Source organism: Mya arenaria, chromosome 6 (assembly GCF_026914265.1).
Source record: "Mya arenaria isolate MELC-2E11 chromosome 6, ASM2691426v1".
In the NCBI taxonomy this organism is placed as follows: domain Eukaryota; kingdom Metazoa; phylum Mollusca; class Bivalvia; order Myida; family Myidae; genus Mya; species Mya arenaria.
In genome coordinates, this window is record NC_069127.1 from 67,318,543 (window position 1) to 67,330,159 (window position 11,617).

Consider the following 11,617-nt stretch of genomic DNA (forward strand, 5'->3'; position numbering starts at 1 on the left):
TTTAACACCATGTTATTTTCTATAGGCACTTTGGTAAGATGGAAGGAGATTTTTAGCTTCTATATGTTCATTGATTTGGTTTATTGCAGCTTTTTCAATAATCTTGGTGATAAATGATAAGTGAGACAGGCCGATAGTTACAGAGGGAGCCTTTTCTTCTTTAACAAAGGTTTAGCCACAGCACCTTTCAACTCATCAGGGAACACACCAGATGTCAAAGACCGATTTATATTTTTAGTAACAATGGGAGAAAATTGTGAAAATAATATTTCAAATGTGTGGTTGGAATGACATCAAGTTTATATGTTGCAGATTTTGATGCATACACAAGGTTCTTAACATCATTTTCTGACAGTGGTCTGAACGCAGTTAATGTATTCATGGTGTTTCCGCGTATAACCTCTTGATATCTCCTTCCGCCTCTCCAGTCTTGGTTTAGTAGTAATCATTCAATATACTTGTATGGTTGTATATGCACATGGCATGTGTAATATAGTATACTTGTCACTAGCGGGTCCAGGATGGACGCACCTGTCGCGCGCCCCCTAACATAGTCAGAGTTTCCTTTTCATTTCGATATAGAAGCAAAGTGTAACAAAATACGCCCAAAATGCACAGTTTCTGACTAGAAAGTGTTATATTTTCCTTGGGGGATACCCCTACCCCCTGTCAATATTTTAAGCCAAATATATTTCGGTTCTGAGGGAGTGGTGCAAGTCAAAAGGTTACACCCTTAAATTCCGCCCCCTCTAACGTCAAATCCTGGACCCGCTCCTGTTTGTACACGCGTAGTATACAGAGGCACTTAAGCTGGGTCGGCAGTGGCGGCAAAAGTGTGTTGTTGTTTTCAAATAATATCCATGGGGTTAATTTGCTTTCGAAACAAAATGTCCGTCATCGATTTTACCTCTTATCGATAATAGGACATGATGCCGTTGTGGTGACAGTCATATCGGGTATTGTTTTTTTCCGATGGAGCATTAAGATAGGTGTCTGCTTAGAAAACATAGACAATAGCTCGTAAATATTAGGTGTCCAAAACAGTTCCTTAATTGACTTTCAAAAGTCCGAAGCAAATACAAAACTTAATTGTTATCATTTGCGATTCATCGTATATACTGACGTGTTTTTCTATGCTGTAAACATTCTACATGGGCGGCCTCGAGACGACGCTAGTGTATACACTGTTGGAATCAGTACAGGTTGCGAACACGTTGAACGACATCGACAAACTCATAGTACAACACATACCAAAAGCTATCAGATGCATGGAACCAGGATAACGTGGTATGTTTTCAGATGTAGTGACAGTGCTGAAACTTATCTAGGTGATGCCGGCGACGAACGCTAAAACATATTATGCTTTAACATCTGACCCAAAAAACCTGGCTCATTATTTGTTGTTGTTTTTTTTATATTATAATTATGTTATATTTATGCATGGGACCTGTGATTTGTACAATACGGAAAAAAATGGAATTTTTGTACGCGCGTGCGTCCCAATACGGAAATAATACTGTATGGTCACGTGGTTTAAAAGAGCGTCAACGATTGGACGTATAAATTAGGTATATAGAATAATATGATGTTATGTCTAGCTCTATTCACCTGTATTATGTGTTGAGCGTAATAAAAAAATAATGTAATGAAACATAATGTATAAACTGAAACGAAGACGGTACGATATATAGAAAAACATGTTAACCTTACACTGTTCGGTCAGAACAAAAAACCCTTTTGTTCTAAAACAATCAGCCTGAACATATGGTGTTAGTCAGTAATCTATTCAAACTGTAACAAACACTTGAAGGCAGCCAGTAATGAAGCATCCCGGAAGAAGCCACTACACCAGGGGTGAAAACGGCTTCATATAAACACGAAGTCATAAGAACGATCAGACGTTTTAGAAACAAAGAAATATAGTGCTTAATATGAAGATGTTTTTGTTGGCTGGATTTATGTCTGTTGGTAAGAAAAAGTACAAATTGTTTTACACTTTTATAATTAATAAGCGGCTGCGATATCCGTCTTTAACTATTAACAATTTGGCGTGGCCTCTAAATCCTCTATAGCTTACTCATCCATTTCAAATAATTTTAAAGCACCTTTTTTACATTTTACGAAGTTAAAAATCAACGATTTAATGTTGTGTGAATTGTGAACAAAATTCATGCAGCATGGTAAGTCGTCTTAAAAAAATCAAATAAGGCTTAAATATTTGACAATAGGGCAGAAAATACTTCATTGTGCCGAAAACCGCAAGTAACGCTGTTTTACTTACAATTTACGAGTTTCTGATTAAGTAAATATCCATTAGTTACCGGTTGTTGTTTGTTCATTAAAATATACCAGATAACTCGATAAAAGAAGTATTAAAAAGGGGACAAATTATGACTTCCAATATAACTGAAATGAATTATTGCCATAATTAGCTTTAAGATATCCTAAATGATTTGGTTAGCCAGTTATGGAGAAGGTTTATTTATCATTTTACTATTAAAATGGAGACTGGATTTTTACATTGTATCAAATTACCACCAAATATAATTTCGAGGACATTCAAATCACCTTTTAATTAAATTTAATATGAAGTGAAATCCGATTGGATACAGTTCAGTCAACTTTGATGATTTTGTATGGAAAGAAATTGTTAATACCTGATCCCTTTGTTCTACAGTAAGTAAAACACACAATATTTACGTCTATTTACAGGTCTGCTACTTACTGGCGGCGATGCGAACCCCCCGCAAGTTAAACTCTACCGACGGCGCGGGGATAGTGTTATACTGCCATGCCGCCTGGCTTCCGGCTTGGACCCCGACACGGTCTTGGTCCGCTGGAAATCATCAAAAGACTCTTACCTCACTTCCGGTGTACGTGTACTCAAATACACGAACCAGATTGAGGTCGTCAAGACATCCAAAATTGAATGGAATCTTCTGATTAAGTCGGTCACGGACACATTCGCGGCGAATTACACGTGCACGTCAGATCAACAAGTGGTGCTGTCCAACGTACAGCTTCTGATCTTGGTCGCTCCGAAAATCGACTATGGCGGTACAAGCTCACCGGAAGTGAACGTCGATGAAGGCGGCACAGTGGAACTTACGTGCGCATTTACTGGCGAACCCGTACCGAACATAACGTGGTTTAGGGGTGCCGACAAACAGCCTACCGGCATCACGGGGAGCAAACTTGTTCTGCCTGACGTCAAGCGTTACGCTACCGACGTCTACACGTGTCGTGGAGAGAATTCTGTTAGTAACGAGGATCATCAGATCAATCTTATCGTGAGGTTTCCTGTCGAGGTAGACGTTATGGAAAATACCGTTTACGTCAAGAGGGGAGGTATATTTACGTTAGCGTGTATCGCGCAAGGGGCTCCGTTATACGAAACATACTGGATTGACGTTCATGGTAACAAAGTGATGTCTACAACATGGAAATATGACTTTAACATGGAATCGGCAGGTGCACATATACCGGCTAAGTTCGTCACCTTGGCTTCTCGCACGGGTGCCTTGACCGTTTTCGACTTTGGACCGTACACGTGCGAAGCGAAGGGAGATGGGCGCGTTGCCAAAGCAACTGTGAATGTCGTTGAACTTAAGGAACTCAACTAATTTAACGCCAACGGATCATATGTCCCTGATGCGAATTACGACAAAATAAATCGAAAATCATAACGCTTTCGAAATAAGCAGAACTATGATTGGGACTTGCGAAATGTATTGCCTTAATGTGTAAATATATTTTAAAGATGCACTCTTACTCCCAAATGATATTTACCTAAATTAATACAATTGTTTTAATATTTGAAAAAGGATGAATACATGTCGAAAACAAGGGTTCTTATGAAGGATACTGAGTTTAAGTTGAAAGAAATGCACATAAAACACGGTATTTCTACCTCATGAGACTATATTGGACCACAGTAAATCTTTTAACATTCAACAATCATTTAATATTTTTGCGTTTTCTGCTATTAAATACACGGTTACAATCTTGTTATCAGTAATTAATATTTTCCATAAGTGCATTATTTAGTAAGTAGTAAAAGGTTTATCAGTCAAAATTGATGTGTGTTATACATGTGTATGTATATATTGATTTTGAATAAGAGTGTCACTTTAAAAGCATGTAACCAGTATTGGCATAAATGTTAAATTTGGATGCCTTGTGATCCAATATATGTTTGGTATCAATAGAAAAGGCTTTGCTTGCTGATTACTCATAAATTTGGGAAATAGAAGAACATACATTAATACTAAAGTTAATGCAGTTTGACTTTTTCTTCTTTATTTTAACAGAAATCTGATGTAAATTGTTGATGATTTGAATTGATAAAATGAGTATATAATTCTTAACCTATTTTAGACACTAGACACCAGATGGTCCCTATATCAGCAAATACAGTATTTTCTCAAAACAAGCCTAGAATTGTCAATACTAGCTAGAATGTGGCCTATAACAAATTATTTTACAGGATCGATTTAAAGAATATGCGCAACAGTCATGTTGTCTCACACGCTATCGGGCAAGTTTCACCGTTTATAAATAGCTCGGAATGTTGTTGTTTTTCTGAATACCTTGCACGTCGTGTGATCGTTTCACTCACTAACCAGTCAAACACGTTTTAGCCAACGCGCTGTCATTTTTAGCAGTGATCTCTTTCAAAAATTTAACCGATCAATTTCATCACCGATATTTATCTCTCGGGCTCTGTGTCTACGTTGTTTCGCAGTAGCTTTCCGCTTCACGAAACAGTCTGTCCTTTTTAGAAACTCTGTTTTATGTATATTTAACATGTAAAAATTCACTTGATAAATATACTGACGCTATTTTTTAATCTTACTGGGCAGACAAACCCAGTAGATTTCGAATTGGGAAAATGCACAAAAACTGCGAAAGATAAATGTGTCGAAAGCGATGTGGTACATCAGTAAGTAACTTACTAAGATTCAATGCGTTATACACAACGATATCCTATTGTTGTTGTTTTTGTAATTTTGACATATTTTTTTTCATTCCAAAAAAACGTTAGGTGTCTGGTCCCTTTTAGTATAATTATATCTACCGAAATGATTCTATATATGTTTGCTATTTGGTTTGCGTTTCAATTACTGTATGTGAGTGGTCACAACGTCCCGTGGAATGGATCTCTTTTCTCTGCGGCGGAGTCACAAAATAATGTTTCCTTTCACTGCAAGACTGTGGCATATGATAGGTTTTATAGATTATCACACTGAACATGATAGGTTTTATAGATTATCACACGATTCCTGGGAATACGTATTAGAAATGAGGACTTAGGTCCCGAAAACTGTAAACACGAGAACAAATTTAATCATCACTATTTCCTGAAGATGCATTCAAATATTTTTAAGAAAAAGTTCCAGGCCTTCGTTGACTTCTTTAATAAATTCTAAATGTGATGACGTATTTATATAAAATGTTTAAAAGAAAAAACGCCGACGTGCTCGTGGGCAATATTGCACTGATATTTTGTATGATAGACAATAATTCAAGGCATGAGACAACACGGTTTTTCTACCTATTAATGAGATTATAGTTGATCACTGTGAATCTTTAAGGACTCACCAATCATTTAATATTTGTGCGTTTTCAGCCATTAGATACACAGTTACAATCTTATTAACAATAATTATATTTTCCATAAACGCATAATTTAGTAAGAAGAAGGTTTATCACTCAAAATTTATGTTTGTTATACATGTGTATGTATAAATTTTAAACATGTGTGTCACTTTAAGGAAAATGATGAAATATTGGTCTATTCTATGAAACTAATGACGTCGAAACACGTTTAAAATCCAGTTGTGCACCTGAATTTCCTAACGATATCTTATTTTGGCATATAATTATTATATGATTATGTTATAAAAGAGCTTCAATATACAAGTATTATGCCAAAATAATACATGCCATATAGACTTCAAAAAATATATAGACAATTTCTACTTGAAGTGTATACTGACATTTCGGTGTTCGATACACTGCTTTTTCAGTGAGGTAATGTTTATGTAATAACGATGTGGACGTTCCTATTAAACCATCGTTTTTTTATTCGAAAAAAAAAATAACATAGAAATAAATAACAATAATACTGATTTAAAGATTGATCAGATGCATTCGCGTCATCAAAAGCCGGGATATATCTATTGATGTCATTTTTTGAGTGCGCCACTTAATTTGCCCCCGCCCCCGCCGCCCCCCAACCCCCATATTATTGATAAATTAATAGATATATGGATAGTCAACATATCAACACGAAATATTGCAAAAGAAGTGCGGACGCTATGACAACTATTTTTGTACTATTGTCTTCTTTCAATTTCATTTATTTAAATATATCAAAAATGTCCAGGAACTTCTTGGATAAACCTCGTAGTTCCTTGTAAATAAAGGTCAAATGAAAACAAAAGTCAAAGCTGTATAAACATATTCAACTTTTAATTTAAAAAACAAAAACAAATAAAAGATGACCCCGACGTGATTTGAACACGCAACCTTCTGATCTGGAGTCAGACGCGCTACCGTTGCGCCACAGGGCCTTGACAAAAAGTGTCTAAATTTGTCTTAATTGTATTGTGTCTTGTCCGAACAGTTGTATTGTCGTGTTTTTTTTACTTTATAGGTAGTTCGAACCGTTTTAGAAGTTTATATTTGAAGTAAAACAAAATGAAAGTAGAGAATACTAAATATATTTGGAAAAAATGACCTGGACGTGATTTGAACACGCAACCTTCTGATCTGGAGTCACACGCGCTACCGTTGCGCCACAGGGCCTTGATAATTTACATGCTGCAAAGGTTTTATTTTATTTATTTTGCCCAGCTGGTCCGAACAGTATGAGCTGTTTTGGTTATAGGGTAGCGCCACAGGGCCTTGATATCTCATAAGCACAAGTTGTATTCATTTATTATGGTTTGTAGAACGGTCATATTTTAGCTGTTTCTTTCACTTTATAAGTAGTTCCAGTAGCTTTAGCAGTTTTAATTTCAAATAAAACGAAATGAAATGTGGAGAAAAAGAAATATTCTTAAAGTTTGAGAGAAATAAAATATTTGAATAAAAAAGTGACCCCGACGTGATTTGAACACGCAACCTTCTGATATGGAGTCAGACGAAAAACAACACTATAAAAGTTTAAGAAAAATACAATTATGTATGTCATATAAAATTTGACCCCGACGTGATTTGAACACGCAACCTTCTGATCTGGAGTCAGACGCGCTACCGTTGCGCCACAGGGCCTTGATGATAAGCGTTTGGTAGTTGCTTATTTAACTGTAAGTAATAGTTAGATGACATTAAATTATTTTTGTAGACTGCACATAGATATATGTAGATAACAGCGTTACTGTCTTATGTCCGTGCGCTTATCTATCTAAATCGTTGTATATGACTTCCAGTCTACCAAGGGCCGACTTGCACCTGGCTGACTACTTCTGTTGATAACGACAGTACGGTGTACGAGTATGTCCGTGAGTTAATCTATATAATTGGATTTAAATGATTTCCATTCTACCAAGGGACGACTAAAACACGACGCGGTTGGACACTATGCATGAATTCTTCTGGTGTGAGCAGGTTCCAGAGAACGATGAATGTTGGATAGAAGTCGTACATGTAGGCTGATTTCCTTGCTGAAAGATGAATAAAAAAGTTCCAAGAATGTAAAGCAAGAAAGGTTAAGATTGGTGTCCGCCTTTCACCCTATATTTTGTGGCTAGGATCCCTACCAGGGGTACTTTCTCATAGCTTTCAAAATGGACTTGAGTACTGGTTTCTGCTCCATTGTGTTTCTATAAGCTGTCAGCTTTCGTCACCTTACCAAGATAACCCTAAAACAAATAGTATAAACTAAAGGTTAAGCGGAGAACATTGGTCAGATGGCGAACTTGTCAACACAGTAGAAAAATATGGACAAATTAAGCTAGAATGCATTATTCTATACTAAAACTAGTCAAAATGCCTTTAGAGTCAGGTCATGAAATATCACGCCCCATTTACTTCTAATCCAGAAACGGCCTCTGCCTGGCATGTTGCGTGATCTCACTGTCAAGCTAGGATTTCAACCAATACCTTTTACGCTCAAAGTACAATGCCAGTTTATTTTATCCAGTAACGGGATTAACATTTTTATGCGTATAAGCATTTTTGAAATTAAACACAAACGAAACGGAATGTTGTAACAGAACAATATTTAAAGGAATGAAAATAAAATGACCCCGACATATTTTTCAGGTAGTTCTCCTTGCTCATTCTCATTCATCATAGGTTTGAAAATGATAAATGGTACGCATAGCATCATTACTCTGGTGAACGAGAATGTAGCTGCTTTATTTGATTGGAACGTAAGCGAATATTCTGTAAGTTTGAGAGAAAAAATATTCCAAACAAAAAGTGACCCCGACGTGATTTGAACACGCAACCTTCTGATCTGGAGTCAGACGCGCTACCGTTGCGCCACAGGGCCTTGATGATAAAAGTCGGGTTATTGTTTAATTAACTGTAAGTAATAGTTATATGACATGATCTTAATGATAAATTGGTGGTTGAGTGAGCGTAGCTAACAAGCCCTTCTAAATCATTCAGATTTTTTTTCAGATCATCTAACTGACTTAAAATAACACGTCATTGGATGACACAGTGTGTATCAGATGAGTGGCAGTAGGAGGACATTTAAACACTCGCGAAAATTGAAATTATTAATGATTATGCGCAAGTCAATCTAGCCGCCGCCCCCCCCCCCCACACACACCCCAGGTCCGGGGATGGCGGGGACTTTTGACTTTCGATCCAGCCAATCGCAGGTAAAATCCCCGCCCTACGAGGACAAACTGCTGGTAAAATCACCGCCAAATGCTTTAGCACCTCGAGGACATCCTAGGTAAGGCCCATTCCCCGCTATTTTCGGTGCGAAAACAAAACCATCGCATTCACTCGGCACTGCGGACTTCCAGTCCACCAAGGGACGGCAAGAACCCGACGCGGTTGGACAAACTGAATTATTCTGGTGTGAGCGGGTTCCAGAGAACAATGAATGGTGGATAGAAGTTGTATAGGTATGTCGATTTCCCGTTTGGGTCTGAAAAAAGAAGTTGCAAGAATGAATCGCAAGAAAGGTTGAGGGTTGGTACAGTGGTAAATGTGGTCGACTTCCAACCCTTTTTTTTTGGGGGGGGGGGGTCGATCCATTTCGGAGGTACTTTCTCATAGCCGTTCAAAATTGACTTCACTACTGGTTTCTGCTCAGGAAACGGATTCGAGCTTGATTCTATAAGCTGTCAGCTCTCGTCACTATCAAGCCAAAACAGAAAGGTATAAACTAAAGGTTAAGCTGGTTTGACTGGTCAGATAGTGAACTTTTAATGTCAATTAGGTCGACACAATCCACCAGAATGTACCATGTTAAAATAGAACGTCTTTGGAGCGGCCCCAATATCAGGCCCTTTTACTTCCAATTCGGGAACAAGATTATAGTACAATGCCAGTGTATATTATCCAGTGACGGGTTGAACACATTTTGGCGTTTTGCTGACAAAGTTCTAGTTTAAAACGTTGAAGAATTTTTAAATTAAAAGCAGACGAAACATACTGTTGTACAAGAAACGTTGAAAGGGTGACTCCGACGTGATTTAAAAACGCAACCTTCTGATCTGGGGTCAGACGCGCTACCGTTGCGTCACATGGACAAAAATAAGCTACAGTTGTATACAATACTATTGCCTGGTTGAAACAGTTATAGCCGTTTAGGAGGTTTTTTATATTTGTTAACCTTAAGGTTCGTTCTATCTGTTTAAGCATGTCACGTTGTATGAGTGAAACGTAAATGAATGTGGAAAAAAGAACATCCTAAACTTTTCAGTAAATCTGTTTTGATATTAAAAAAGTGACCCCGACGTGATTTGAGCACGCAACATTCTGATCTGGAGTCAGACGCGCTACCACTGCGCCACTGGGCCTTGCTGACCTACGCCATGCAAAAGTTTTATACGTTGTATTATGTCTTGTCCGAACAGATATATGTTCGCTGTTCTTCACTTAATAGGTAGTTAGAGCAGTTTTAGAAGTTTTAATTTGAAGTGAAACGAAATGAAAGTGGAGAAAAGAAATTCCCTGAATACCGTTCTATAACCTCCTATAGAAAACAACAGAATCAATACTATTTCAATGTTATTATTTTGGAAGTCGCAGAAAAGCACTTGGGGAACCGATTAACACATACAACATGAACTTGCAACATAAGCAAATCATGTCTAGGTAACAACATGCTTGACAAAAATGGAGCTTTCAGACATGGTCGACTGGCCGAGGAAAAACTGAGATAAAACCCTCATTCTGGGTATAACTCAGAAACCTCTGCCCAGATTTACAGGATTTGTCTGTCGGTGTCACCCGTGCTTATAAAACGCCACTTTGTGGTTATTCCAATATAAACAAGGGAAACTAATTTTCTTTTAATTCGTTTTACTCAAACGTAGAAAATAGTATTACTCTGTAAGTTTGAAAAGAGAAGAACAATTACATTTGTAATAAAAAGTGACCCCGACGTGATTTGAACACGCAACCTTCTGATCTGGAGTCAGACGCGCTACCGTTGCGCCACAGGGCCTTGATGAAGAGTTAAATTTCTCTTGATTATATTGTGTCTTGTCCGAACAGTTATATTGTGGTTGTTGTTTTATTTTTACTTTATATGTAGTTCGAACAGTTTTCGAAGTTTTTATTTGAAGTGAAACCCAATGAATGTGAAGTATTCAAAATATTCTATACGTTTGAGAGAAGAACAATTATAATTGTAATAAAAAGTGACCCCGACGTGATTTGAACACGCAACCTTCTGATCTGGAGTCAGACGCGCTACCGTTGCGCCACAGGGCCTTAATGTAAATGTCTTAATTTGTCTTAGGATTATTGTGTCTTGTCCGAACAGTTATATTGGCGTTGTATTTCACTTTATAGGTAGTTCGAACAGTTTTAGAAGTTTTTATTTAAAGGAAACGAAATGGAAGTAGAGAATACTAGATATTCTGTAAGTTTGGGGAAAAAAATATTTGGAAAAAAATGACCCCGACGTGATTTGAACACGCAACCTTCTGATCTGGAGTCAGACGCGCTACCGTTGCGCCACAGGGCCTGGATGTAAATCTCTTAATTTGTCTTAGGAGTATTGTGTCTTGTCCGAACAATTATATTGGCGTTGTTTTTCACTTTATAGGTAGTTCGAACAGTTTTAGAAGTTTTTATTTAAAGGAAACGAAATGGAAGTAGAGAATACTAGATATTCTGTAAGTTTGGGAGAAAAAAATATTTGAAAAAAATGACCCCGACGTGATTTGAACACGCAACCTTCTGATCTGGAGTCAGACGCGCTACCGTTGCGCCACAGGGCCTTGATGATTAAGTGCTGCAAAGGTTTTATATAACCACATACCTGATATTCGTATCGTCGGTATTACAATAAACGTTTTTATGTAGATAATGAAGAGAAATGTTTCCGTAATTATATTTATGACTTTCTTGAAAATTATTTAGTATTAAATCGATTATAGTTTATCCAAATTTGATAGCGCTAATCGTTTTTCAA

General features: G+C 37.3%; 1 protein-coding gene and 8 non-coding genes across 9 annotated transcripts; 1 reads left to right on the plus strand and 8 right to left on the minus strand.

The window, feature by feature from the left end:
• Positions 1–1,811: 1,811 nt before the first annotated feature.
• LOC128236401 (protein CEPU-1-like) lies at positions 1,812–4,367 on the plus strand. The gene is made up of 2 exons (XM_052951248.1): positions 1,812–1,968; positions 2,713–4,367. Exons 1-2 carry the CDS (start codon positions 1,932–1,934, stop codon positions 3,621–3,623), a joined length of 948 nt encoding a protein of 315 aa, XP_052807208.1. The 5' UTR covers positions 1,812–1,931; the 3' UTR covers positions 3,624–4,367.
• Positions 4,368–6,503: 2,136 nt separating this feature from the next.
• Trnaw-cca (transfer RNA tryptophan (anticodon CCA)) lies at positions 6,504–6,575 on the minus strand. Its single transcript has one exon. It is a non-coding gene; the product is annotated as a tRNA-Trp (tRNA).
• Positions 6,576–7,206: 631 nt separating this feature from the next.
• Trnaw-cca (transfer RNA tryptophan (anticodon CCA)) lies at positions 7,207–7,278 on the minus strand. Its single transcript has one exon. It is a non-coding gene; the product is annotated as a tRNA-Trp (tRNA).
• Positions 7,279–8,431: 1,153 nt separating this feature from the next.
• On the minus strand, positions 8,432–8,503 carry Trnaw-cca (transfer RNA tryptophan (anticodon CCA)). Its single transcript has one exon. It is a non-coding gene; the product is annotated as a tRNA-Trp (tRNA).
• Positions 8,504–9,920: 1,417 nt separating this feature from the next.
• Positions 9,921–9,992, minus strand: Trnaw-cca (transfer RNA tryptophan (anticodon CCA)). Its single transcript has one exon. It is a non-coding gene; the product is annotated as a tRNA-Trp (tRNA).
• A 578-nt stretch (positions 9,993–10,570) lies between these two features.
• Trnaw-cca (transfer RNA tryptophan (anticodon CCA)) lies at positions 10,571–10,642 on the minus strand. The gene has a single exon. It is a non-coding gene; the product is annotated as a tRNA-Trp (tRNA).
• Positions 10,643–10,839: 197 nt separating this feature from the next.
• Trnaw-cca (transfer RNA tryptophan (anticodon CCA)) lies at positions 10,840–10,911 on the minus strand. Its single transcript has one exon. It is a non-coding gene; the product is annotated as a tRNA-Trp (tRNA).
• Positions 10,912–11,095: 184 nt separating this feature from the next.
• Trnaw-cca (transfer RNA tryptophan (anticodon CCA)) lies at positions 11,096–11,167 on the minus strand. The gene has a single exon. It is a non-coding gene; the product is annotated as a tRNA-Trp (tRNA).
• A 184-nt stretch (positions 11,168–11,351) lies between these two features.
• Positions 11,352–11,423, minus strand: Trnaw-cca (transfer RNA tryptophan (anticodon CCA)). Its single transcript has one exon. It is a non-coding gene; the product is annotated as a tRNA-Trp (tRNA).
• Positions 11,424–11,617: the final 194 nt, after the last annotated feature.

What these genes read in the sequence shown, in the direction of transcription:
- LOC128236401 (XM_052951248.1), top strand. Translation starts at nt 1,932, where the DNA reads ATGAAGATGTTTTTGTTGGCTGGATTTATGTCTGTTG. An exon ending in GGCTGGATTTATGTCTGTTG is followed by an intron (nt 1,969 to 2,712) that starts GTAAGAAAAAGT and finishes GTCTATTTACAG; the next exon opens with GTCTGCTACTTACTGGCGGC.